Source organism: Callorhinus ursinus, unplaced genomic scaffold (genome assembly GCF_003265705.2).
Source record: "Callorhinus ursinus isolate GAN/ISIS: 27379988/994484 unplaced genomic scaffold, GSC_fseal_2.0 scaffold15, whole genome shotgun sequence".
NCBI lineage: Eukaryota > Metazoa > Chordata > Mammalia > Carnivora > Otariidae > Callorhinus > Callorhinus ursinus.
In genome coordinates, this window is record NW_027397077.1 from 20967711 (window position 1) to 20994987 (window position 27277).

At 42.2% G+C, this 27277-nt stretch overlaps 1 protein-coding gene across 14 annotated transcripts in view; it reads right to left on the minus strand.

The window, feature by feature from the left end:
- The window catches only part of MAGI1 (membrane associated guanylate kinase, WW and PDZ domain containing 1), a 615875-nt gene that overhangs the window by 17464 nt on the left and 571134 nt on the right, over window positions 1-27277 (minus strand). For 5 of the 14 annotated variants that reach the window (XM_073901509.1, XM_025885554.2, XM_073901505.1 and 2 more), the window contains 6 exons: window positions 16885-17101; window positions 12986-13069; window positions 10047-10138; window positions 8302-8494; window positions 5455-5748; window positions 2276-2479 (listed from right to left, as the gene is read on the minus strand). In XM_073901509.1, the coding sequence (XP_073757610.1) occupies window positions 2276-2479; window positions 5455-5748; window positions 8302-8494; window positions 10047-10138; window positions 12986-13069; window positions 16885-17101 (1084 nt within the window). The remainder of the gene's footprint in view (window positions 1-2275; window positions 2480-5454; window positions 5749-8301; window positions 8495-10046; window positions 10139-12985; window positions 13070-16884; window positions 17102-27277) is intronic. The other 9 variants (XM_073901510.1, XM_073901506.1, XM_025885553.2 and 6 more) reach the window with 5 other exon arrangements.

Genomic DNA, 27277 nt, shown 5'->3' on the forward strand with positions numbered 1-27277 from the left:
CTTCCTTCCATCTTTGGACATTATCCTTCCCACATTAAGACTGACCGATATAGACAAAGCAAGTTCAATGCCTGTGTTGCCTTCTTCTGGATTAGTTTTTTGAAATCTCTTTACAGCATGTAGATAGATGTGTCTAAATTTATATACTACATTTGGCTCTCTCAACCACTTCTCACTTAATTTTTCTGGCTTCCTTCATCCTTTCCATTAGGAACCTATGTTCTATCATCCTGTGACCACATTCCTAAATTGTAATTTGCCTTTCAGAGTGGTGAGCTGGTGGAATGGACTCCAAACCACATGGTAAATTACTAACCATGCATCTGAGGTAGGGTGAAGTAGACCAGCAATCAAGGAGCTCTTTTTTCCTCCACATTTGGTATGGGGTATTTTGGCTCAGAGAAAATTCTCTGGTTTTGGAACCGACAATTTTCAAGTATTTATTGTTTGGTTTACGATTTATTTTTTTTCTGAGAGGCTCAGTTTACACCACTTGAATTTGAAACGAATAGGGATCACTTTCTAAACAATTATAAAAAATACTCATTTGATGAATTATTTTCAGATAAAATCTCTGATTTTATTTTACGATCAAGGCCATAGAATTTTTTTTTAAAGATTTTATTTATTTATTTGAGGGATTCAAAAGAGCAAGCACGAGCAAGGCGGAGGAGCAGAGGGAGAGGGAGGAGCCGACTCCCCGCCGGGCAGGGAGCCTGATGCGGGGCTCAATCCCAGGACTCCGGGATCATGACCTGAGCCGAAGGCAGATGCTTAACGACTGAGCCACCCAGGCGCCCCAAGGACATAGAATTTTTATCACACTATCTCGTTAAACCACATTTTCTTCTTGAGAAATACTGACTTTGAGAATACGTATTTTATTTTATAACATGTATAGTTATAACAAACAAAAAAGACATTGAAACATTTGAGACAAGTATCACTTTCCTCCCAAAGGCAAAGTCTGCTTAACATGAAGTCAGTATTCAGGACTTAATTCTCTGAAGAATCTATACTTAGTGACATCAGTGTATCAACTTCATTTTTATTAAATATGAATAATGAGTGGGGCGCCTGGGTGGCTCGCTCGGTTAAGCATCAGCTCTTGATTGTGGCTCAGGTCATGATCTCAGGATCGGGAGATCAGATCCTGTTTCAGCTCCGTGCTCAGCGCAGTCTACTCAGGATTCTCATTCCCCCTCTCCTTCGGACCCCTGCTCCTCCCATGCACTCTTGCACTCGCTCCCTCTAAGATAAATAAATCTTAAAAAAAGATATGAATAACGAATATTGATATTTTCTGCTGTATAACTTTACATTGTGGGGGGGCTATCCGGTATACTGTAGGATGTCTGGAAGCATCCCTGGCCTTTACCCACTAAATGCCATTAGCACCCACCCCAGACAAGGCCAAATGTCCCCTAGGGGGCAGAATCACCAATGGTGTAAAAGAAACAAGATTTGAATTTAACCAATCAAATAATCAAGCAAACTAACAAACAAGAATAGGCCTAGTTTAATGTAGATATAACCTATCAAAAAAGAGGTTTTATTCTTTCTCTAACCACATGCAAAAATTAGACAAACCAAGTAAGCACAAACCCTAAGGATCTCTTTATTCAACAGAAACCTTTCATATATTCACTTATTCTGGAAAAAAAAAAAGTATTGGCTCTGAATTGTCATTGTGTAGGTTTTGTGATGTTACCATATCATAGTTAAATTTTAGTTTAAAAATTTGATTTGATTTGATTAATTTAATTTCATTTTAAGTAGGCTCCACACCCAAGGTAAGGCTTGAACTCACGATCCTGAGATCAAGAGTCGCATGCTCTACTGACTGAGCCAGTCAGGCACCCATCATACAGTTAAATTTTAGTGATTTTAAAAAAAAAATCTTTAATCATTTCCAGATAGAACATCAGAGGATCTTATACCACCTGTATTCAAACCACTCTATCATTGTAAGGACAAGGGTACCAAAACCAAAATAAAATGCGGAAAGTTAAGATTTTCTGTAATGTTTGTATCTGCAGCAAGACAGGGTCACAGGGAAAGAGGATTAGGTAAAGGGGAGGGGGAGGTAAGGGTTGGTAAGGACGGCTTACATCCATAGGATGGGTATGCTCGGTTACGGATGGGTAAGCCTGCCTCTAAAGCAACATTCTTCAGTGACATGGATCCTGATGAGAGGGAGACAGAGAAAAAAGAGAGAGAGAGAGACCCAGGAAGAGCTCGGGAGAGAATGAGAGACACAAGAGTTATACTTTACCATCCCCAGGAATGATGCGGAGGGTAACTGTGTTTCCTGCTTCCTTGATTAGGTTGACAATGTCTGAATGGGACTTGTTGGTGATGGAACATCCATTCACTGCCAGGATCCGGTCTCCCACTTTCAGCTTGCCACATCGGTCAGCAGGACTCCCCTCAATAATCCGACCTATTTTGTGAGGCATAGCCACACATGCATTGCCTGCTTTGATATTGAGGTTTTTGTTTTTTTTTTTTTTAAGTTACGTGGGAATATAGCGAAGGGAGGAGAAAAAGGGTTGAAAAGGGAAAGAGAAGGTTAAGTGTTAATTAAGTAAAGCATTAAGCAAATGTTATTAAAGGAGAGCTCTGTGCCGATGGTCAAAACATTGGCAACACTCAGGGCCTGTCGGGGTGGGGGGGCCGCTCCTCGCTGCACTCCCTGCCCCCCTTCCAAATGTGGGGAAAACCCCAGCTTCCCTCCTTCGATCGCTGACACAATTTGTGATAGCTGGCAACTTCAGAGGTTCTCAACAGCCCCAAAATAACTCGCCGTTGGCTTATTTTGGGTCTGCAAATATGAAGCCCAGAGCTGGGGTGGATGTTCTTCCACATTCTGTGTTCGCGTCCCTTCATTTTTGCCAGATGCTGTTCAAGCTTCTGCCAATGTTTTGTTCTTTCTCCAGAAAAAAGAATCACTAGGCGTCTGGTGAGGCGGGAGAGTCTGCTACCGCCAAAATTCCCTCTGAAAACACCTAATGAACAAGCACTTAGTCTTGCTGCCTTCTCTCCAGAAGGATGAAAGCTTTAGGAAAAAGGCATAATTACAAGAGCCAAAAAAGCCACCCAACCTTGACCCCTATTTTTCCTTTTATGACCTTTGTTCCTGATTCAGCCTATTGCCTATGCTTTCAGGGTAAGGCCCCGGTGGCTCATTAGCTCTGAAATCCTCCTCCTTTCTCACAAAAAATCCCCTCAAAGGACTCTGAAAACCTGGGATCTACTTAGGCTAAGGGCAGTGATCCAAAGCCAGGTTCAAATCCTTCCTCAGCCCTTTGGAAACTCTGATCATTTCCTTCCTCATGATCAGTTACTGCACATCTACAATAAGAAAACCAGGAAAGGGGCATGTGAAGAGGAAAGCTTTTTGTGTACTTTGAGGCACTCACCCCATGTCACGACCACGAGTACTGCTAACTTCTAGAGAGGGGTGGGAGATTGGCTTTCAGTCCTGACATAGGGTCTGCAGCTAAATGCATATTTACCTATTCTGAGAATTCATCTTTCTGAGGACTGTGAAGCTAGTTAGGCAGGTGAGTCGCCTTTTGGAGAGGGTGATAAAATGAACGTGGGAGACAATGAAACTGAATAGGCGATTCTGTCATAATTTGGACCTTGAGGATAAAACGTGGGAAGACATTACAATTTCTTTGAATTTTGGCATATTTGCCTGAGTGTGTATCATTGCATGTAAGGTCAAGGCCACAGAATCTTTAAAAAGGAAGCAAACGGTCTTTTGGAACCCAAAAGGCAGGTCTGTTAGGCTTCCATACTCAAATTCAAGGTCCAGATTAAGTTTAGCCCCTCTCCATGGACAACTCACATGAGAAAGGTGTCAAACAGCAGGTGTGAGGAAAGCTCTGCACAGCTGGAAACAGAAGTCTCATGCAAGGTATTAGGGAAAGTTGAATTTGTTTATTGTAAGAAGAGCCAGAGGAAAACAAAGACCAAATTGTGAGAAGACGTTCAGTATTCATTAAATAACACATAGCCTCCCACCTGACATATCTATCTCATTGTAAAAAGTGAAACTGACAATTCTGAAATCCTGAGAACATCAGGAGGTGCATAGGGACAATCAAATTGTAGATCTGAAGAAAGCAATGGGAATTCTTCCTCCCTTTGCCTTTCTTTAGATTTTTATATTAAGCAGAAAAGTCCCCCGAATCAATTTACAAACAAAACCCCAAAAACCTTGCCTTGGCGTCCAGTCATCCATTCATGACATGCTGTGATAACTTTATTAATGTAGCTCCCAAAAGCACTGTTAGTAACGGGCATTTGTTACTGCAGCCACACATGCATAGACCTGACTGACTCAGTCTCCTAATGAACAGACCTCAGGGGAAATGGCTTTAGCAGGAAGCAAGGTACAAAGGTAAAGGGAGTTCTACCGGATCAGAAAGCTGAAGGGATGGAGCACCTCGCCTGATCTTAGCCAGCAGTGACCTGGGCCACACACAGGTCATTGGACTCTTGTGGACAAGTCATTTGGGGATAGAAATGTGTAAATTTCAAAGCCTGCATAGCCCTTCCCCATCTCCCCTCCTATTCTGTATTAATGAACAAATGTGCTTGGGGGATTAATAGGTGACTTTTTAATCTAATGAAGAAGATGGATATTTGGAGTACATTTTTATAATCCATTCTAACAGGAAACAGATTCACAGATTACTAGGTTCTTGGAATCACATGGGTCCTGTTTGTCTCTGCTAGTATACCCATCAGTTAACCTTCTGAGAGGGTGACAATTGGATTTCTCCATACTCTGCTGAAACCCCCAACATCCAGATGAGACGGGAAAATCAGCCCTGCTGGGATTCAAGGACCGTGAAGACAAATGGCTCTGAACTCAGATCTTAACTAGATTCTTAAGCAGACAATGGTAAAAACATTATTTAACATTTAAAAATTTCCGATGGGGTTAGGGTAGAGAAAGGACACAGACAAACTGGACCGGGCACTTCACATGATCATGTTTACTCTTTACACTTGTATTGTTCCCTAGGCATTTTTACCACCATAAGCTTATTCCAAAACCTCCTCCACCTGGTGAGGCTTCTGCTATTCTTGATATCCTAAGGACCTCACAAATGCATTCTTTGCCAAGGATTGCTCACTCTACACTGTCAAGGGGTCGCTCATCAAATTTCATGCAAATTCCATTTATGCTCGAAGCTGTATGCATGTGAACACGCATTCTGCATGGAAGCTGAAAGATTAAAAAAAAAAAAAATCCAACCTTCAGGAAGGGAAAAGCTACCGAACACACTCTCCATCCCCAATTAAGACTGTAATTACCTGCGGCGAAAAGCATGAAGGCATTTCTGTTACTGAGAATTTGGTCATCTTGCCCTTGCAACACAACACGCTCGCCACCGGCGTCAGGGGAAGGTGCGGGGGAGCGGACGGGACACTCACCGAAAGTCGTGCCGGCCTCGGGCCTGCTCACTGAGGACACGATGACGAAGCCGAAGCCCTCGTTCTCACCGCGCCGGATCTCCACGTCGTAGGGCTGCACTGCTGTGCTGACCACACCGCTGCCGCCGCCGCCGCCGCTCCCGATCCCGCTGGTGCTGCCGCTGCCAGAGCTCACCGTGTTCAGGGAGTTCTGGCTGCCCTGCGGGGTGCGCTTCTCCTCGGTCAGCGATGCCGGCTGGTTGCTACTGTGATGGGAGGAGGCCGGCGACGGCACCTCATTCTCGGCTTTCGGGGCTGCAGGAGGGAGGGGGAGAGAGAGAGAGAGAGAGAGAGAAAGAGACGGAGGCCCGGCTCAGCCAGCCCCCTGCTCGGCGGCCCCGCTGCCGGCGCCATAGTGTGCAACGAGACCCCAGCCCCTTGTCCCGCACGTAGCTCCTGTCCCGAAGCTCCTGCCAGGAGCCCACAGGAGACACCCCAGGGGACAAAAGCCTACTGAATATGGGCATCCGCTCTCAGGCTCCATACGGCTGCAAGGGGGGGCCCCTCCAAACTGCCTCCCGCGCAGGAATCACAGGAACGTGAGCAGAAGCGCAAGTGTGGTCCACACCCGCAAGGACTCCCACTTTTACCGCAGGGACCTAAGCGCACGTTCACCTTGTCATTACCCTCAAGAGTCACACTTCTGCTCAGCTTGCCAAGCAGCGTTGCTTTCCATTTTTCCATCAGGTCGGACTGTGCACGTTGACTTTACCATTAAAGTTACCCTATTGTGGGATTCTTGACAACACCTGTCAGAGGTATACTTAGTTTCTCTTCCTACTTTCCAGATGTCACTGTCTACTCTGATCACACTCCTGGGTATGTCAGCCTTCCTCACAGTTCCAGTTTTATTGCTTCAGTAGGTGAGAGGATAAAGCATACCAAAATTGCCAAAATAATAAGCAGGAGTGACCCAGGTTTGATGCTACAAACAAAATGCGTGTTCGGGTTTTGCGTAAGACATTTATTCTCGAAGTTCTCCCTTCATATATTTCTTTTTATTGTGGTAAAATATATATATAATATCAAATTTACCGTCTTAACCATTTTTAAGTGTATAGTTCAGTGGCATTAAGTCCAATCACAGCAACATGCAACCATCACCACCATCCATCTCCAGAACCTCTTCATTTTCCAGAATTGAAGCTCTGTACCCATTAAACACTAAGGAACCATTTTTCCCTCCCCCAACCCCTGGCAACCAACATTCGGCTTTCTGTCTCTATGAATCTGACTACTCTTGGTCTGTCATATAAGTGGATTCATACCATGTTTGCCCTTTTGTGACCAGCTTATTGTACTCAGTCTAATGTCTCTTATAGATTTACCATGTCTTTGGCTCAGAGCTAAAACCCCCAAATATTTAATATTTAAAAAACAAATCTGGAACAAACAAAAATCACATTGCTCTATTATTTTTATTTGGGTCAGTGAAATTGAACGTTTTCATCCCTTCTCAAAAGCCATTTCTAACTGACTGCTACTGACTGCACGGAGTACCATTTTAAGAAATATTCTGAGGGCGCCTGGGTGGCTCAGTTGGTTAAGCGACTGCCTTCGGCTCAGGTCATGATCCTGGAGTCCCGGGATCGAGTTCCGCATCGGGCTCCCTGCTCAGCAGGGAGCCTGCTTCTCCCTCTGACCCACTTCCCTCTCTTGCTCTCTATCTCTCATTCTCTCTCTCTCAAATAAATAAATAAAATCTTAAAAAAAAAATATTCTGAGGCCATCAGTGAGCTCTTTGGGCATAATCCATGACTGACTAACACCATTTTCCACAGTTTCAATAAGGTAGGATTCTCACACTGGATTCTGATATCTTAATTCTATAATTAATTAATTATATAATCCATGTAAGTGAGTTATACAATTTTTTTTAACAAAGGGCCAGTTAATTTCACTTGGTAAGTGCTGAAGAAAAGATAATATTTCATGTCATATTTCTTCAGTAATTCAAGTGATATAACAATCTGCTTTTTCTGCATTCTGTCTTGACTATTTCAAGGTGGGGGCTGCAGACAGTGAACATCCCATGTGGTGTGTGCTTTCAAGACGTTGGTGAGTGAATGGGAAGGAGACAGTTACACAACGAGCCGTCTCAAAATGGGAGATTCTGATACAAAAGTAAACCATGACTCACAAAAATGGCAAGGGAGGAATGCCAAAATTGGAAGGGAGTTGGAAGAAGGAGGGAATTTCTGAGGGTTTCACAGGGAAGGTTTTATTTGAGTTGAGCCGGAAAGGGTTTGTATGTTTTGAGAATTCAAGTACTTTAAAGCTTACAGGCAGGAGAAAGGAGTCAACGATGGCCAAGAACTGGCCAGATCCACGACGTTCTTACAGAGAAAACAAACCTTGGCTTCTCACCTACGACAAGCAGCAACACTAGAGTAAGGTATCACTAACTTTTTTATGAGCTTATTTGGCAGCACAAAACTAATTTTTGTTCTTGTACCTTGAAGCTACAGCGTTCTTGCCTTTTATAATGACCTCTTTTGTTGAGAATTAACATCAAGTGAAGAGGTGACTAAGTTCTGGTTGGCACAGAGATGAGGAGAGGGAGTATATGTTCAACTAGTCCTCTTCTAGAAGGTTTCGCTGAACGTGCATGAATGGCACATTAAAGTACTGTTGAATGACAGTAGTTTTGCTGGAGTTGAGAGAAGGAAACCATCTGGAAAGTCTGAGCTTAATCACATTTGCGAAGATTTGCTAAAATAGATGCTTGAGGAGGCAGACACAGGAAGGGCGCCTTTTCTGTGCATAAAGTGACAAAGCACTGTCTAAAGGGATAAATGAAAAACATACCTGCAAACACCACTTTACGCCGCACCGTGAGGTTGACGTGGCCTTGCTTGGCAGCTTGTTGCATAAGCTGGACCACAAGCTGGTGTGATTTTCCAATTACCGGTGTCCCATCCACACAGATTAATTCATCCCCAGACCTCAGGCGGCCATCCGTATCAGCAGCACCCAGCGGTACAATGTGACCGATATAAATCTGTTGAGTAATTGGATGATGGATGAAACGTTGACCTTTTGGTTTACTATTATACCGATGGCCTTCACATTTCTGAGAACAATTCATTTCATTCATTCATGTCTGCATCCATGCCATAAACATTTATTGAGCACCCACCAGGTACCAGGCCATTGTGATAGGTGCTACAGTAATTCTTAAATGGTGGAAAAGCAGCTATTCCTTTTTTTTTTAAGTTATCTCTACACCTAATGTGGGGCTCTAACTCACGACCCCGAGAACAAGAGTTGCATGTTCTTCTGACTGAGCCAGCCAGGCGTCCCAAAAGTAACTATTTCTTGCGTGGTTCCTTGACCTTTATCTGAGAACTCACTTTTTCCCCTTTGTAGAAATACATCACTTTACTCCTTCATTTGCAAAATCTTTTCTCCTTCTCTGTTTACCTCAGAACCCTCCTAGGAAACTCTGGAAATTATAATAGTAATACTAATTTTCTTTAAAGGTCCAGCTCTATGCCTAGCAATAGGGAATGCACAAAAAATACTGCTCAATGAGGCAATGAATCATGCAAAGTCTGGTTTGAGATCCCATTTCCGTACTTTTAGCAGCTGCATGTAGAGCAGTCTTTATATTTAGTGTCTTGTTACATTTACCGTTCACTAAACCTGAGCGAAAATATTTGTGCTTTCCTTGCCTCCTCACTAGATAAAAATGCTGTAACTACCTTTAGATGGTATTTACAGTTTACAAAGAACTTTGACAAAAGAATGATTAAGAATGTGGACCCTGAAGTCAGACCCTTTCAGTCCCTCCACTTACTAGTGCTATGATCTTGGGCAAGTGAAATTAACCCTTCTGTGTCTTGGATAATTTGAAAAATGGGCATAAATTCTGGGATTTGAGGGAGAAATGAGAAAATGTATGTTAAAAGCCATTAGCATGGGGTCTGGGCACATAGTAAGTGCTTAATAAATAACAGCTATTTTTTATTAAGAGACGTTAACAGTATTTATCTTTAGTTCTCTTTTCTCCTTTCAAAACATTCTTACGACGTTATACAAATTTGTTCTAAAGGTGAGGAGGGAACTGAGGACCAGGGAGGTTTGAGGTCTCCTGACTCTTGTTCAGGGCTCTTTCTCTACTTTTGTAAAGACAGCAGTCCTGCCTCCTCTGATCTTTCATGTCTCGTCAAGAGCTCTCCGTGCACTAGCTATATACAAAGCCCACTCCCTGCTGGCCAATTTAACAGATTTGGCCGGAAGGATAACGACATTGCTTCATTAGTTGATGCCTATTATTTTGCTTTTTGTTTTCATTTTCTTTGATGCGGAGCTCCAGGTGCTGGAGCTGCCACTTTTTATAAACATGAATGCAAACTTTAAAGAAGGGAATGAGTCTCTTCTTCAAGACAAAAGGAGCTCCGCAAAACCCAGCGAATAACCCACACTGCTTGAAATGAAACAGTCTGTGTTGCACATGGCTGGACTCAAATCTCGGTGACTTGTCACTGTTGCCAATTTGCTTTGATATCTTAGAAAACAGCACTGGGAGAAGAGGTAGACAAGAGACTCACAGGTTCCCCTGGTTCATTTCCACCCAGAATCCTAAATCCAAATCCAGTCTCTTTTCTCCAGAGGAAGATGTCCTGTTCTTGGTAGTCTGGAACTGCGGAGAAGAAGGAAGAGGGAGGTGATTTCTGTGCTAAAAGGAATCATACCATTGAGGTGAACACAGAGGAGCAATCCTGATGGTGCCTGAGCACATGACAGCATTCCAACAGAGAAGGAAGCAAAATAATCTGGATGGATAAAATAACAGAGGACACTAGGCAGAAACAAACAGTAGGACCGGTCACCGAGCCCTAAGTTTTTTCAAAGGACTCATCACTGTTTGATAATTACTAATCAAGCCCCAGCCATTATCCCGGACTAAGCCAGAAGTCGGTGTTGACCACTGTCCTTGGTATTGTTGCCAGAGAAATTAAGTAAATTAAAATCAGCACGTGCTGGACCACAAAGTGAGTGTCCACGTCTCAGGAGGGAGCTCATGCTGAGTCACCGTGACCGTGGAAACAGAAGCTCCCTCTTAGGATTTAGAAGCCCTGATAACTCATCTGATGTTATACCAAGTAGAGGATGAAAGAAAACAGCTTGAGTTAAAGAGTTTTCAGTTTTTTAAAAAATGTCACTCTTTTCTCCCCCCTAGAGTAATCAAGATCGGCAAACCAATAATTTGATTTTGTTAGATCATTTTTGCCAAAAGTTACTCCTGGGCATCCTAATATTTCCAGTTTTCAAAGTTTATTATAATTTCAGTCATATTACCAAAAAGGAGCCAGCCTTCCATATTCTCAACGTGAATGGTGACTACAAAAACGTTCAATGTCAATTTTCCGTATTTTCTTACTTTATCACTGGAATGACCGCTTTGCTCCAGATTCTGCCTATCATATTTTAAAATTGTAAGTAATAACTTATTATCCAATAACTTGATATTTTACTCTTAGTAATGGTCTGAGCTTTAAAATAAAAACCTCATTTATTAGAAGAAAAATCATTTCTATAAGATGATGTTCACTATACCTGAAATTTACCTGAAATTGTCCTATGTACCACTCTGTTGCTTAACTAAGGTAATAAAAAAGTTACTTCTATTTAGTTCCTCTTTAGTATTTTAACGTGTACAAGAGACTGTTTTATGGTCTTTAAAATGAAACATCTTTTATTTAAAGAAAAAAACTGGCTTAGTGGCAGTGAATCCTAAAGGAGATTTTCAAATACTGTTCTACATACTTTCTGGTTTATTTAATTAATTGGGTTCGGGATTGAAGCAGTGTGTAGGCCTAAGAGTTTAGTTCTCATCTTCTTCCATTTTGTACAGAGGTAGGGAAGAAGAAGGCGGTTGTTTAGATTTCAAGTTGGCAAGAGTGACTCACCCACTATCTTCAAATGTACGGTGTATGAATACGCTGAGAGAGAAGAAACTAAATGAACAGGTAAGCACAAGTCAGAGAAGTTTGAATACAATATTTTTTCCTGAGCTATCTTAATGCCATAGGCTTTACATGGTGCTTTATGCCCAGTGCATTTTTTTAATTATAATTGCGGAGGCTAAGCTGCAAGACTCCACGGAATGTGCAGTTAAACTACATCACAGGACTCCCCTAAACACAATTTGAGAATGATATTTTCTTGAGCACGCTAAGGTAATGATATTTTCTTTCTGTTCGAGTAGCTGGCTACAGGGTATTTGCTCTAATGGTTTCACTGAAACAACAAATTAAATCAGGATGGGACTCTGTCTTGGGTTCACTCAAGCAAGAGGATTATTTCCAAAATAGACCACGGGTGCTTTCCGGCCAGCTCTAGGTTCCTGGCAGAGTCTGCCTTAAGTCTGCTGAGCCCTTTGCAAACAAGGGAAGGATCTCTGCAGAGACTTCCAGCCTCTACCCATTTTTCTCAGTATCATTTAACACAAGAACACTTGCCCATGCTAGTGACACCAAAGGTAGCAGGTTTCTGCCTTCAGTCGCTCATTTAGGCATCCAATGTCATGGTATGGGTGCTTGTGGCCAAAAGACGTAGGCTTATCTTTCAGTTTAGTCCATAGGAAAATAGCGTTTGTGTCTCTCTGACAATCAATGGGGAAATGGCAAATTTATTTAAAGAGCTTCCTGTTGAAAAGGAAGATGCCCAAGGACACCAAGGATGTTGAAGATGCCAATGATGAGCTAGTAAAACACAGACACAAACATGATACACCAACACAGACATGTTACAAAGAAAGTCTTTTGGCACCTTGACATTGGCATTTTAACCATTATATTCTTCCACCAAATTCCACGTACCCAAATATATAACGCAGGTGATAAAGCAGCAGGGAACCATGTTACAGAATTATAGGAGTTCTCTCTTTTGTGTTCTCTGCTGCCACTTCTTCCCAGGGGCACCGAAGTTTCTAGACCACTCCCCCAAAATGCTTTATTCTCTTCTTTATTTCAGGCAGATTTTACAAGAATAGAGCAGGGAAGAATTATCTTTCTGATATTAATATCATCTTTTTTTTTTTTGAGTGAGACTGAATCAAAAAGAACTAAGAAAACTTTGTCCAGTTTTCTTCCTTTTTAAAGCCCTTGCAGAGGGGACAATGTCAGCAGTTACATCCTTTGGTAATGCCAGGGACAACTCAATAAAGCAGTCAAAAGACTTCCTTTGATAATTACAAAGAATGGAATCACCAGGTTTGCAGAGAAACCTCCTGGTGTCTCCATTACTACAGACACAAATTTCCAGACTTAGATACAATGTGCCCATTGCTTTTTATGTCATCCTGTCTTTGGTCTGTGTTTGGTCAACAAGAGCGCCATAATGCTTCTGTTCATGGCAGTTCTCTTTCTTCCCTCCCTTTTCTGAGTTTTTCCCCAGCACACCCCACGCCCCCGCCCAGGACCAATGGCAACATCGAACAGTATGAATAATAATGGAGAAATAAAAGTGTTCAGCAGATCCTTACTCTGACATTCTCCAAAACTCGTGGAATTGATCTCTCTTTCTCTTTCCCCCTTGCTCAATCCCGATGCAGGCGAAGGTGACATAGCTGGAATATTAATTTCACAATTTTGCAAAGCTTAATGTATGTGCTTTCTCTTAGTTCATTTTAATTTAGTTTTGATTGAAAAGGAACGTGCAGTTAAGCTTTCACAGTAAAGGTCATGGCTGCTATGGATTTTAAAAGACTATAGTTTGATTCTGGCTTTTTTTTTTCCTTCTTTTTTCATGGTGCTTTTCTTGTCAAAAAGCTGGTATTTACAGTTGTTCCACTGAGAATTTCATACAACTACCATTACCATCGTAGACTCTTCATATTTAATTATACCCTAAAGTACGCATTGTCGTATGACTTGTTTTAATCATGTCATGAACTTTAGGTTTGTCTAAACCCTGATTTCCTTTTGAAAAAAAATTATGTATACTTCTATTACTGCCACCCTAGAGGATTTATTTAAAGACTCCCAATGGAATTCATTCTTGCACTAATACCTGTTCAGATGAATTCTCAGCAATTCAACCAAAATAGTTTTTTTGTTTTGTTTCGTTTTTAAGGTAGAGAGAGGGAGGGGGTAGGGGCAGAGGGAGAGGAAGAGAGAGAATCTCAAGTAGACTCCACACGCTCAGCGCGGAGCCCGGGTGCAGGGCTCGATCTCACGACTCAGTCTGAAATCAAGAGTCGGATGTTTAACCGAATGAGCCTGGAGTAGTCTTTTATTTAGAGACATAAATCATCAGATCTGGCCAAGAACTGAACAAAACACAAATAAGAACTGTCATAACAGCTCTTAAAATCTAGACGTACAACCAACGTCCTTAAACTCACTACAATAAAGGATCCCATTGACCAATTCCAAATGTGTAAGCAGGTTTCTTCTGAGTAGGACAGGTTCACAACGTTGGTGCAATAGCTTTGACTTTTTTCCTTTCCAAACTATTTTGTGAACAGGTGCTGTTTCAAAGGCAAGCTTTAGACTTCCTTTTGTAGTACACACTGGTGTACGCTAGCTGGTCTTTCCTGAACATTTACTAATAAGTTTGCATCAGTGTCATTTTCAAAGACATGTGAGTAATTGATATTTTCCTACAGAAAAGACAAAGCAGGCAACATGGCTTTTAAAGGACCTCCGTGCTTGCCTTTGTTTTTAATTAAATATTTAAGCCCTTCAAAGGGATTTATTAACACATCTGCAATTCAGATTGATTCATTTTGACCCTGGTGTTTTGACAGATGGCCCTTCAAGAATATGGTATTTTGCACAGCATTTAGACCACGTGAAGGAATCTGATCAGGGATGGTGTTAATCTTCACACTGCCCTTCACAATAAAATGAAGTATAAGACAAATATATTTTCAAAATAAAAAGAGGATAACATGGGTCCAATTGAAGTGTTATTCCTGACTTCAACTTCCCTGTTTTTTCCTGGAGTATGGTGGTTCAGTATGTCTTGGGGGAGGGGCAGGGAATCACATCTAACAAGGCTCTAATTCACCCTCCTCCCCCCGGAAAAGACAAGATAAAAAACAACCTAAGGGAACGGGGAAAAACGGATCTGGGATAAAGCAAAAGACTGATTAAAAGACAAGACTGATGTAGGTTCGTTTACAGGTGCTGTGAAAAGAAGAAAATCTGTGACAGAGACCAAATAATTACCATTGGGGGGGGAAGTCTCCTCATTACCCTTATTGAGTGGTGAAGGAGAAATCCATGGGAATCTTAACATCAATTAGGATTCTACGATCACTCAATTATGGAGCCTCCAATCACCAAAAAGAAATGGATTCTCGTTTGGGCTGCTGGATCGTATTTCATAGATGTTATAGAAAGTGAAGATAAAACTGGCCCCATTCCAAATATTTCAGTCTGACAGCCACCTGAATAATTTCAATGCTTAAATAAGCAGCTGGCTGTGGGGTAAGAGTATGTATTTTACTTTTTATTTCTGGTAAAAAAAAAAAAAACTTTTTTGAAAATTTGATGAAATACCAAATTCTTAAGGAATTTTGCTTCCATCAAGGTGAAAATGGCATTTGAGCTGGAGTCTCCTATTAAATGGATGCGTCAGGACGGTCTGTCAATCCTTGATGCCCACCAGCATTTCAGAACATGATTTATTTTATCACAGAAAGATTCACACATGAGAAAGTCCTAAATGTGTACTGTATTGAGAAAAGCAGGAGCTTGGTCAATAAAGCAATATCTCAACATCGACTGAAGGTGGACCATTGATTGGAGGAGCCACATGGTTAGAGAGAAATGTGAAATGTGAATGTGAAAGAATGTGAAATGTGAAAAGAATGTGAAAATACTCCTCTTTGGGAGTATTTTATTCAATGAAATCACTACAGTTAGTGAGAAGACACAGGGAGAACAGACCCCAGGTTCATACTTAGCAACTCATGCTTACGAGGAATGTTCCACATGGAACTTCATTTCCTCTGACCTGGCCTCAGGGATACTCTAGGGGTCTTTCTATACTGGGGACTAAATAAATTCTTACTCAAATTATCCGGCTTTTGTTAGCATAGGGAACTCTTAGCCAAAACAGCTTATTTAACTCCCCACACTGTTATAGTAAGAAGGCAATGATATTTCTCCCCTGAGGAGGAAAAGGATGGGGGGGCTCCTGAGTGACTTCCAAAATGTGGTAATCATCATGACTCCAGACTTGCCTTTTGCCCCGTAACTGCTGAATTTCACCCAGTAATGTGGCCAACTTTCCTTCTCAGATGGGGATGCGGGCCAGGCTCCCCTGTTCTGAGTCACGGAGGAATTGCTCCAGCCAGCAAAGGAAAGGCTTCAGAGCCAAGTCTGAGTGGGTGGGCAAGAGGCTGGGGCCATGGGCTTTGCCTGAGAAACAACCACAGCTGTGGCCATAAACAAAATTTGTGCTGGGGCTGGAGGGGGGGGGCACAAAGAGGAGGGGCAGAGTGATTCTCTTCTCCCAATTTTAATCAGAACCTTCACCAGACATTCTCTTCAATCCCCCGCCCCAAAGAGAAAATGAAGTGCACGTCCTTCCACCGGAGTTGCTTCATCCTAACCAATCACACTCATGAGAAAATGTCAGTAATAGCAACCACCAAAATGGGGGTTAGTCTGCATCCCCTAGTTTATTAAAGCACCTTGGAGCTTTCATTGCTAATAGTTGGATACATGATTATTATTTACCATGAACAGTCTTTAGAGTCATTTCATAATAAAAAGTAAGAAATAAAACAAGAAGGCAATGTTAGGTTTATAAGGGCCAAAAGTTACGATGTATGCCATCACTAGTTCATGTTTATCGAAAAGGTAAAGCCAAAGGAACACACTTAACCACAGTATAAATAATTAAAGCGCAAACCACTCACTGCTTTTTTTTTTTTCCTTTCTAAGGGGAATGTTTCAAAAGACTGATAATGATAAAAGAAAGAAATTACCAGTAGTCTTAAAAACTTGGAGGCCACTAAGAAAGCATTTAATCTCTTCTCATTACTCCTGCAATCCAAATCAATCATATTTATGTTCTACTGAACATCAGAGCTGTCTCACGAGAATATGCCACAATCTCTACACGGGGAAGAGTGAATGAGACAGCAGCTCTTATCTGCCACTTCTTTTAACTGAAGGGAGAAATAAACCCATTTTTTATCCAGGTCCTTTATTTTGACCACCATCCGCATCTTGCTCCCCCCCTCCGCAAACTGATCCTCCATGAACATCCAGCAGATTCTGTCACTATTCTGAGAAGCTTTTGCCTCTCACCATGATTTACTTCTACCCCGTTTATACACTGAAAATCTATTTTCAAGAAGCCTCAAGAGAAAACTGCTGCCTTGGGCAGGGATCTCGGGAAGACGGGAGCCAGGGTGCTACTCACGTCGGTTTTCATACATGCTCCTGGACTGGGCCCAGATTTTAAAAGGATCTGGTTTTTTCTGCCCAGAGCTGTCGGTTTGATCTGGAGTTGGGGCCTCTGCAGGTGGGTACTCGGGGAGCACCTGTGTGCTATGGCCTGGGGAGGCCGTGTGTAGGCTCCGGTGGCTGGAGACGCTGTGCTGAGAGCTATTCTGGCTGTCTTTTCTTTCCAGTGGTTGCTGAAAGCAAGCAAGTGAGAGAAGCAAGGAGAGAAGACTGTTATTGGTTCTTTGAGTGGGTGTTTCCATCAGCTTGTTTTTGTTCAGCACGTCTACGCACACATACATAAATATATCAACAACATTTTGGCTTCCATCTTTCTTCAGCTCATGCTGCATGCAGATAAATCCCCAGGTGATTGGCAGACAGATGGAAAGACATAATTACAAACCATATTGCTCTCTGGGCTGTAGCGGAAAACAAATCCAGTTTTCAGCAGAGGTTCCCAGCTAAGACACGGGGCACATGTATTACAAGATGTATCAATTTAGCACCCTGATTTTTGTCACCCATTTTTCAAAAATGGTTTTAAAAGGTCCTAGGGCAGGGGTAGAAGTGCGGAGACCTTAGGAGATTGCTGTAATTATTTAGGTGAGAGAGGATGATGGCTTGGCCCAGGGTAATGTGGCAGAGATGGAGGACAGCGGTGAAATTCTGGACATAACCTGAAGGTTGAGCCAACGGAATGATTAACAGGTTGCATGGAAGATGTGAGAGAAAGGAATCAAGGATGGCTTCAAAGTGGGGGTGGGGGTACTGATCCAACTGGAAGACTGAAGTCGCCTTTTACTGACACGGCAGAGATGATGGGATGATTACTTGGGTCTTTGAAGTTGGAAGAGTTCAGTACTGGGCTTATAAATTTGAGCTAGTAGACATCCATCTGGAGATGTCCAAATAGCAACTGGGTATTTGAGTTTGAAGTTCAGGGGAGAGAGACAACTTGTTTCAATCACTTCAACATCCTCTCGTTTTTGACAAAATACGTTGAGACAAAATACCAGGGTGATTTAAATGTGAGGCTATAACATCCAGAAGAAATACAATCAGGGCTAAAAATATTCCTGGGGACTTCTCATTTTGCATCTTTCGATAATAAAATGCCCAATTTTTACCTGAAGGTTTGCCAGAAGTTCTTCTACACAATAAGGAAAAGAGATGAGACCTTTCAAAAAATCATGCCTAGCAGTCTGTGTGCACTGGTACTTATAAGCATATAAGTAATTATCATATGAAGAGCTTCCATAATTCTTAGCTAATCAATTTTGCAGGCATCACATTTCACCTCTTGATCCCCTGACACTGCTGTTGCTTAAAAACCAAGATCACACTTTATATATGGGCTGACCTCAGGAGGTCAGCCTTGTTAGATTTGCAACCTGTCCAAAGTCCAAGCAGTTTTCAAAGGGAAAGAGTTTCATTAAATTTCAATAGAATAAGAAGGTTCCTGTTCCTTAAAACCTGCTCAGCAAAAGACCCTTCCTATTTTATGAAATGCTCTTTCTTTGAATGTTGATTGAATGGAGAGCAAAACCTAGTGGGAGGAAAAATACCTGGAGGATATGAAATAACTTCAGTTCTTATTTTCTTGAATAAAAGATAGTGGTAAGCCCAAGTGTTTAGTTTCTCCCATTCAACATAAAAACTCTGGAATCCTGCCTCTCACTTAATAGATGCTATGTCCCTATACTTACCTGCTTGAGAGCATCATGGAGGGACAAGAAAGGGAATATCCATCCTCTCTTACAGAACCTGCATGGCATATGCTTAAGTGGTTTAGAAGATCTTTGATCCAGAACATTTCAGTTCCTTCAATTTCTGTATAGCATCAAAATCTTCCCCTTGGTCTTACAATCAATCCTATCAAAACCATTCCTTGCTCTCTCCCCAGGTATCCTTCACCTTTCACTTCCTATCTCCATGGAAATGTTCAAGGTCCCCCTGCGTTTAAATCTCAGCCCCTTGACTCCCCTTCCAGTCTTTGCTTTGAAGTAAGTATTTGAAGTAAAGCCCAAGGAGGACAAAAATTTCATTTACCCCTGACTATTACAGATTACAGATTTGAATATAGATTTTGGCGAGGCTTCAAAGTTGAGGAAAATTGGGCATGTAGTTAATGAACGCAAGACAGACCACCTAAAATTGTATTTGGTGTGCCTGCAGGAGAAATTTGAGGCCCAAAGTCTAAACTAGCAAAGAGGTCTTGGTAGAACTAGGAGAGGCTTAATTCACTCAGACTCCAGGGGACCACATACTCTGGTGAAGGTGTCAGGAAAACACACTGAGGTTTGGGCAGGGACAACCACCACCATCCCCCATGTCACCACTGTTCCCTTTTGAGGATGAAATGCTCAGCTCGGACCTGGATGGGTCAGAACTCCAAAGACTTGGACTAAAACCTGGTTCTGCCAATTTTCAACAGTCCTCCCCAACAGCAAACTAGGCTCTTGGGGTCAGCTCTCTGAGTTCTGCCCCCAGAAGCTCACTAGCTGCCTTCTTGCTCCCCCTGGAGACATGCTGAAGACTTTCAGAGTCAGAAAATGTTCATGACAGATACATCCCCCACTCACTTTTGCATGTGGGTGGAAATCTGTGTTTCTCTTCACTGCGGTCTCTACAAGGGTCTCGATTATAAATAAGCACATGCAGCATCAGCCCATTTTTGGTGCGAACACATTAGCATAGAAAGAAAAAAATGGGATTCAGGGTGCCTTTCTCCCCCCTTATATTTTCCTGCATTGTCTACTTTTTATAATGTACAGATAATGCTCATTATAATCAAAACAAAATTTAAAGCTATTTCTGTTTTGAACTAAACCTTGGTAAGGAGAATTAATGGACACTGCTACTTTCTATTTTTTACATTTTTTAAAGATTTTATTTTTAAGTAATCTCTACCCCCTACACGGGGCTTGAACTCACAACCCTGAGGCCAAGAGTTGCACACTCCACCAACTGAGCCAGCCACGTGCCCTTCTTTTTTTTACATTTTGGTTGTGTTTTGTTTTTGTTCTCCTCTCAGGAAAGGAGGAAAAAGATAGTTTAAATATAAAAACAAATAATTCGGGGCGCCTGGGTGGCTCAGTTGGTGAAGCGACTGCCTTCGGCTCAGGTCGTGATCCCAGGGTCCTGGGATAGAGCCCCACATCAGGCTCCCTGCTCTTCAGGGAGCCTGCTTCTCCGGAAGCCTGCTTCTCCCTCTCCCGCTGCTTGCCACTCCACCTGCTTGAGCTCTCTCTTTGTCTCTGTGTGTCAAATAAATAAAAAAAATCTTTAAAAAAAATAAATAAAAGCAAATAATTCAACAGATAAAGGAACTCTGAGTTCACCCAGAGAACTGCATCCCTCCATTCAAATGCCCACCTTGGTTCCTCAAATGAGTAGCATATGCCAGATTGTGGGACTGGTCCATTGACACTAAATTCATTTCACAGTTAGTCGGTCGCCACCCCTGCAGCTTCAGGCTCCCTTGTGTTGAGACTCCCCTTCACAAAGCCTCCCTGGGACCCAGAGGGAGCCGCACTGCAGGGTTATCTGAGGGAACGTCATACTCTTCTTTCCCAGGGTCACTCTGTCGTCCCTGGAAACCAAATTATAACCTTGGCCATTCACTCCCTCTTCCTAAATTGGAGAAAAATTTCTTTCTGGAAGCCTTGCCCCACTGACAGAATCCAATGACGGGCTGGACTTTTCCCCCACTGAGAATGCACACGTGCTTTTACCCACATGCCCACAAATGCATGTGCACGGAATCTGCCTGTCACCTCATGGCTCCCCAAGACCCTTCAATGGCTGTCCGCCGTAACACATCTCTGACACGGGGGACCTGGCAATCTCGGGTCTAACTGAAGAGATGGCTTTGCCGTTACCAGAGTGTGCAAGTGAAGTCTACCAGAGATGGCTCGGGCCACTTTGCACATGTGAACACCCTTTCTCACCTCCCAATAAATGACTCACTTCGGTCCAATTTAACAGAAAATGACAGAATGTGGAATGAGTGTGTAAAACTAAAACTGCCTCTGAAACTATTTCTGCATCCCTTTTAAATGCCATCTACACTTTGTTCCTAAATTCAGAAAATAAAAGTAAAGCAGCATCCCAAGAATATGCTCGAGAAATGATGCTACCACTAACGCTGCCACAAAACGACACATTCTAACCCACACTAATGGGCTGATGCACAATAATCCCGGTAAGATTTAACCTCACTTGATGTTTCTTCCTAAGTTCAATTATGAAAACTAGTTAATTTGAAGATGAATTCTATATTTAATATCTCAGTACTCTACGTTTTTTGAAGCTATGCTCTGTGCGTTTGTGCAAAAGTTCAAAATATGCCTTTTGACTTTCTGTGGGCATGCTAAAGAGCTATGATGTTGTGTTTTATCTGATTAGAGCCCAGAACTCTCCAGGAGAAAAGTCATGTTTATGTGTCTCTCAAATTCAAGTCAGCTTGTCCCTTTTACAGCAGCCTGGATGACCTCCCAGGGAGGTCCTGGCCCATGAGGACAAACTCACTTCTCAGCTAGTTATAGAACAGGATCAGAGAGAGTTGCATCTCATGGGATTGTCTTCCTCCTGAAAATGTTGTCAAAGAAAAGTATCTGTGGTTAAAGATACATTTTCAAGTCTGTTATTCTACACATACTAGCACTGTGCAAGCACCTCGCACACAAATGACAGAACACCCACAGGAGGCCCCCTTAAGTAACTACCCACATTGCATTTATTCACCCATCCAATAAATATACACTGATGACTTCCTCTGAGCCAGATTCTCAAGGATACAATGGATAAGAAAGAAAGAGATGGTATCTAAACTCTTAGAATTTATACTTGTGTATTGAGGGGTGTGTGTGTGTGTGATGGATATTAATCAAATAATCTTAACAGTTTGATAACAACATACTGCAATGGCCTTTAGATAGGTGGTAGGGAGAAGCTTCTGGAAGAACAGGCCATTAATGGAAGCAGCATGTGCTCAGTCTTCAAAGCAAAAATGAGTTTGGACTGTCTGAAGAACAGAGAGAAGGAAGCAAGGGAGTAGGGTGGTGTGAGATGAGCTCAAAGACCAGATGCTGCAAGGGCTTTGTGAGCTACTTTCAAGAGTGTGGGACTCATTCTTAGTTCAGGGGAGAAGAAATTCACTAACGGATTTAAAGCAGAGATGTGCCAGGAGCCAAGTGACTTCTAGCAAGTTTGGTCTGATTACTGAGGGGTGACTAGGTTAGTGTGGATAGGAGTAAAAGCAGGGAGCTGGTCAGGAGGCTACTGTGCAGTCCATGCACGGGACCTGAGAGGTTTACACTACGGAAGAGCATGATAAAGGGTAGGGACAAGTGAAGTCAAAGACATTTTGGTTCAGATTCAATAGGCATTGCTGAATGACTGAGTGAAGTACAGGCAAGAGGAGGAAGTGGGGGAGGACCCCTTGGAAACATGGATTTCCACCTCCCAGCTCTCCAGCTCGAGCAACTAGATGGAAAGATGTGCCATATTATTGAGATGGATATTTCCTATGCTAGTTCTTGTCACTATTCTGATCTTTGTGAAGGAAGATTTTTATTTTTAAAGATCAGATCAGTTAACTAGGACAAGAGAAATTGGCTCAATTTTCAAAACTCCATAAAAGTCCTTGGTCACACACTAGCCATAAACTTGTGTCATAAGACCTTTTAAAATAAAACTGTACTGATGTCCCAGCATGAATGATTTAACTATTGACAGGCCAAGGAAATCGGGAAGATGCAGTGGTTTTTATAAATGGAAATGGGGAGAAAAAATCATCTCATCAGTATTTCACAGAATGATTTCAAAATGAAGGTACTTATAAAGTGAGCTGAACATATTTGCTCGGAAGAGCAAATGAATACAGACAGCACTTAGGAGCTTAAATGATGAAAAAAATTCATGTGGCTTAAAAATGACAAATCGATCCATTTTAAAGCAAAATTATTTACAGTTCACTTATCTGCCAAGACTGAAGGCCACTGCGGTGATTTACATGGACAACAGGAAAAACTCCAAGTGCTGATGAGATATTAGGCCAATGTCATTAAAGGTTGTGCAAAAATCAGAGTCTCAATTCTAAGCCAAAGCAGAGGATGGTCCTTGTCTCTTTCTTTTATCATTTATGGGTCTAAGTCAAATAATCTCTTCTAAAAGGGCAGAGGAGAGGAATTAATAGAGAATAAAAGGAAGGTAGCAACTGGATAGGAAAATGAATTTTGGTTCATGTGGGATGTTTTAAAGAAAGCTAATACAAAAGCAAAGTCTGTTTTCTAGACTCAAGGGGTTGAGGGTTTGGGTCACTGTGAGAAGCTGAGGGGCAAGGAGATTTACGGAAGCAATCCTAATCCTTCTTCCGTCTACTGCTTCCTGCTTCTCCTGGGAGCCTGCAGGAGCTTGGACATGTACGCTTGCCTAGTTGCAGGACAAGTGGCTCTGGGGTGCTAAGACAACCAGGAGAGTTTGAGAAACAGGCAGGATACATAAAATGGGGTGATTCAGGTTGGGGTCACTCTCTGGGCACAGCCCCTGAGAGATCCCTCCCTCACATCTCTTAACAACTGGTTGTCAGCAATGCCCTTAGGATCCCTTCCGGGGGAAAGGAATGGAGGGCCGTGGAAGGGAAACCTATCACTACTGCTCCCTTTGAGCTTGCTGCATTTGCTGCAAACAGCTCGGTGAAGAGAACAGGCTTCCTTGATCTTTCCAATATTTGGTGTCCCCTGTATGAAAACTTTGTGTGAGAAGTTTTTTCGTTAAGTAGGAAAATTTTATCTCTTTTATGAATATGGTATGCTTTCTTTGATCTGACAGTAACAGCTAAGTAGATATGGTTTCCTACATTGCTCAGGCTGCTGGGGAACTCGGAAAAATTCCATAGCTCAATCACAGCATCTCACCCTTGGGTCCTTTCTCTGGCTTTGTGGGACTACTTGACTTATACTGTTGTAATTAAGAGCTGAGTGATTTTCATTATGTTTGTCCTTGGTTCTACATGATCTTTCTGCTTTTTATTTATAATTATCATTTTTTATTTTTTTTAAAAGGTTGAGAATTTATTTTATTTTTTTAAAAATTTTATTTGTTTATTCATGAAAGACAGAGAGAGAGAGAGAGAGAGAGAGAGGCAGAGGGAGAAGCAGGCTCCCAAGGAGCAGGGAGTCCGATGTGGGATTCGATCCCAGGACCCTGGGATCATGACCTGAGCCGAAGCCATCTGAGCCACCCAGGCGCCCTATTTTTATTTTTTTAAGTAGGCACCACCACGCCCAGCATGGAGCCCAATGCAGGGCTTGAACTCACCACCCTGAAATCAAGACCTGAGCTGAGATTAAGAGTTAGACACTTAACTGACTGAGGCACCCAGGGGCCCCTATCTTTCTGCTTTTGAACTTTTGAAAGTTTTGGATTTTATGACCCATGAAGAGGATCCATGTAGATCTGCCTGTTTATGTGGCTATTGTTTATCTCTCCCCAGCTGTGTGAGGGCAGAAATGTTTTCTCTTTAGATGTTGTATACTGTCCCTGGATCTGGCATATAGAAGATACTCAAATACATGTCACTGAAAAAGTACATAAAAATTTTGGTGATTTGATTTGTTCCCAATGAGTACAGAACCCATAAACTCAACATTTAAACTAAACTTACTAGATGAAACTGCTTATTAAGAGTAAGCTGGAGAGTCCTTTTTTTGAAAGAAGCAATCAAAACATCATTTGTTTTTAAGTTCCACGAAGAAAGTCACCTGACCAACTTACTTATCATAGTATTTCCAGTGCCTCACACCAAACCTGACACTTACTAGATTCTTGACACTAAATGCTAAATAAATGGATAGATGGATAGATGGACAGATGAAGGAAGGGAGAAAGGGAAGTAATAGTTCGGAAATGAACTGGTGAGAAAACAAAAGTGAATGCTGACTTAAAATTCAGGGTTTTGTGTATATTTAGAGTTTTAAATTCTTTTTTTTTTTTTAGTTTATTATTATTATTTAGTAATCTCTACACCCAACATGGGACTCGAACTCACAACCCTGGGATCAGGAGTTGCACACTCTACTGACTGAGCCTGCCAGGCTCCCCTAGAGTTTTAAATTCTTACAAAATCCTCGTGTGTGATTCAGAACGAGAGTCTCAGTTAAATAAGTTTCCAGTCAGGATGATTAAATTGGGCCTCAGAATCAGTTTCCTAGTGAGGTCTAAAACCTGAGAGCAAATATGTCTTATTTTTTTCTCTGCCATTTGGTAGAAAAATTCCTAATGTTATGGCTGTCCAGGTATTAAATTAATAATGTTTTATCAAGACACTGCCATTGTTCCCAATGAGTACAGAACCCATAAACTCAACATTTAAACTAAATCTACTAGATGAAACTGCTTATTAAGAGTAAGCTGTAGAGGCTGCCCAGGAGGGGAAACAAGATCAAAAAGTCCCTTTGTTCTAATAAAAACCCAACTACTTAATTATTGAAAACATTAAAAAAAAAAAAGTATGAGGGCAAAAGGAAGCTGTCAGTCACATGAGCAAGCCAACAATGTCAGAAGTCTCTAAGAGAAGAGCAGAAACATGGTCCCGGGTTAAGACAGTATATTCACAGAGCTAATGGTAAATCTCAACATATCACAACCCAGGCACAATCCCCGTGCATTCATTACATAGCCTGCACAACTAACCCTATCTACCATTATATGACTGGCTTTCTGGAACCATGACATCCAGCTTCCCCATGGACTCCCCCTGACCCCACCAGAGAAATCCCATCATCATCTGTCTCTCTGGCAGGACATCATCAAAATTCAAACTGGGGAAGGGAACCAGCTTTCAACCCATCGGTACAGAGCTCCTACAGATCACAGATGTTAGCAATGCCCTACTGACAGCAGCAGATCTTGGCTGATAGTTCCCAAATTCTGTACAGCAGCTGCCCGAGTGTGCCAGCAATGCTGTGAAAGCCATCATCCCCGTCCTGGCACAGCAATCAAGTAAGGACAAGCCCCAGGCTGGGGGCTTGCTCTTTTCTAACTCGGCAACACACCAGTCTCTTAGCTTGTGGTAATTAAGAGCCAGCAGGCTGTGGGCAAAGCAGTTAAGAACACTTTTTTCCTAGGAATGCAGCCGGAGTAATTGGCTTGCTGCTTGCTAATGACACGGCTTCTACAAAAATAAACTGTCATAGGCAATTCTCTTAACTGACTTGGTGAATACAGGCTCTATACCTGTTTGATACCCTTCGAGTTCAGCAGGGAATCCCAAAACACTTTGGGGAAGGAAAGATGCGGATGAAATCCACAAAAATCCTTCTGACAAATAAGTGTAAACAGGATGCAAACCCGAAAAGAACACCTTGCTACTTGAGGTCATGCTCCCTGTGCAAAGCTGCTGTATGGCCCCCGGTATGCTCCTTGTTAAGACTCCATCCCTGTGGGGTGTGTAAAAGAAGTCCGTGCATCACACAGCATGCTTGAGGGTGCCGGAGGAAAAGGGCTGGCTAGCTGAAGCTTATGTGACAGATCTTCCAGGTTTGCTTCTCTTTTTCTTAAGGCTGAATAGGCTTCTGACTATGACCCAGGGACGAGGACACACATGTGCCATGTACGTACACACACACACACACACACACACCACAAGCACGCCTTGGCATCTCCGTGGTTCCGATGTGGACACCTACCGGCACTTTTCAGCTGCAACATTAACACAAACTGACAAGGGAAGCAGCCCTAGAGTCACATGTTTCAGTCGCCACAGCCCTGTGCCATTGGAATCCCATCAATTATTGCAGGTTTTTCTCTTTAGACAACTTAGGAGTGGAGCTTAAGAATGCAGGAAGCTCCCTCTCTCATCTCCTTAATAAACTTCTGCCTCTTACAGACAGGTGGAAAGAATCCTGCTACAGCCCCGTGAGTTGCAAAGTTTTAAAGGTTCTCCCTTCCCAGATGGCAGAAAGCTGTAAATTTTCCCTCCCCCAACAGTCTAAGCCACGTGGAAGTACCCCTCTTTATCCTAATGTTAATGAATGGGGAAGCTTCTTTCCCCTGGATCAATTTCACAGGCATCATAGTTCCAGATTTTGAGTTTTTAAGTAGCATTTTAATTTGTTGTCAGTGCCCTGGGAGCAGAAGCTCACACCACCAAGCAAAACACCATAGCCTCTAAGCTATTAGCTAACATGTCAACTAGGTAATGCATCTTCAGGGAAACCAGATTAGAAAGGACAGCAAAACATTGATTTTTTTTTTTTTTTAAAGAATCCTATACCTGCAGCATAATGCTGCTAAAGCTAGCAAAACAACAAAGGACATTTCGACAGCAAGGAAACGTCTTATTCTCAGTGCTGGGGCAGTGA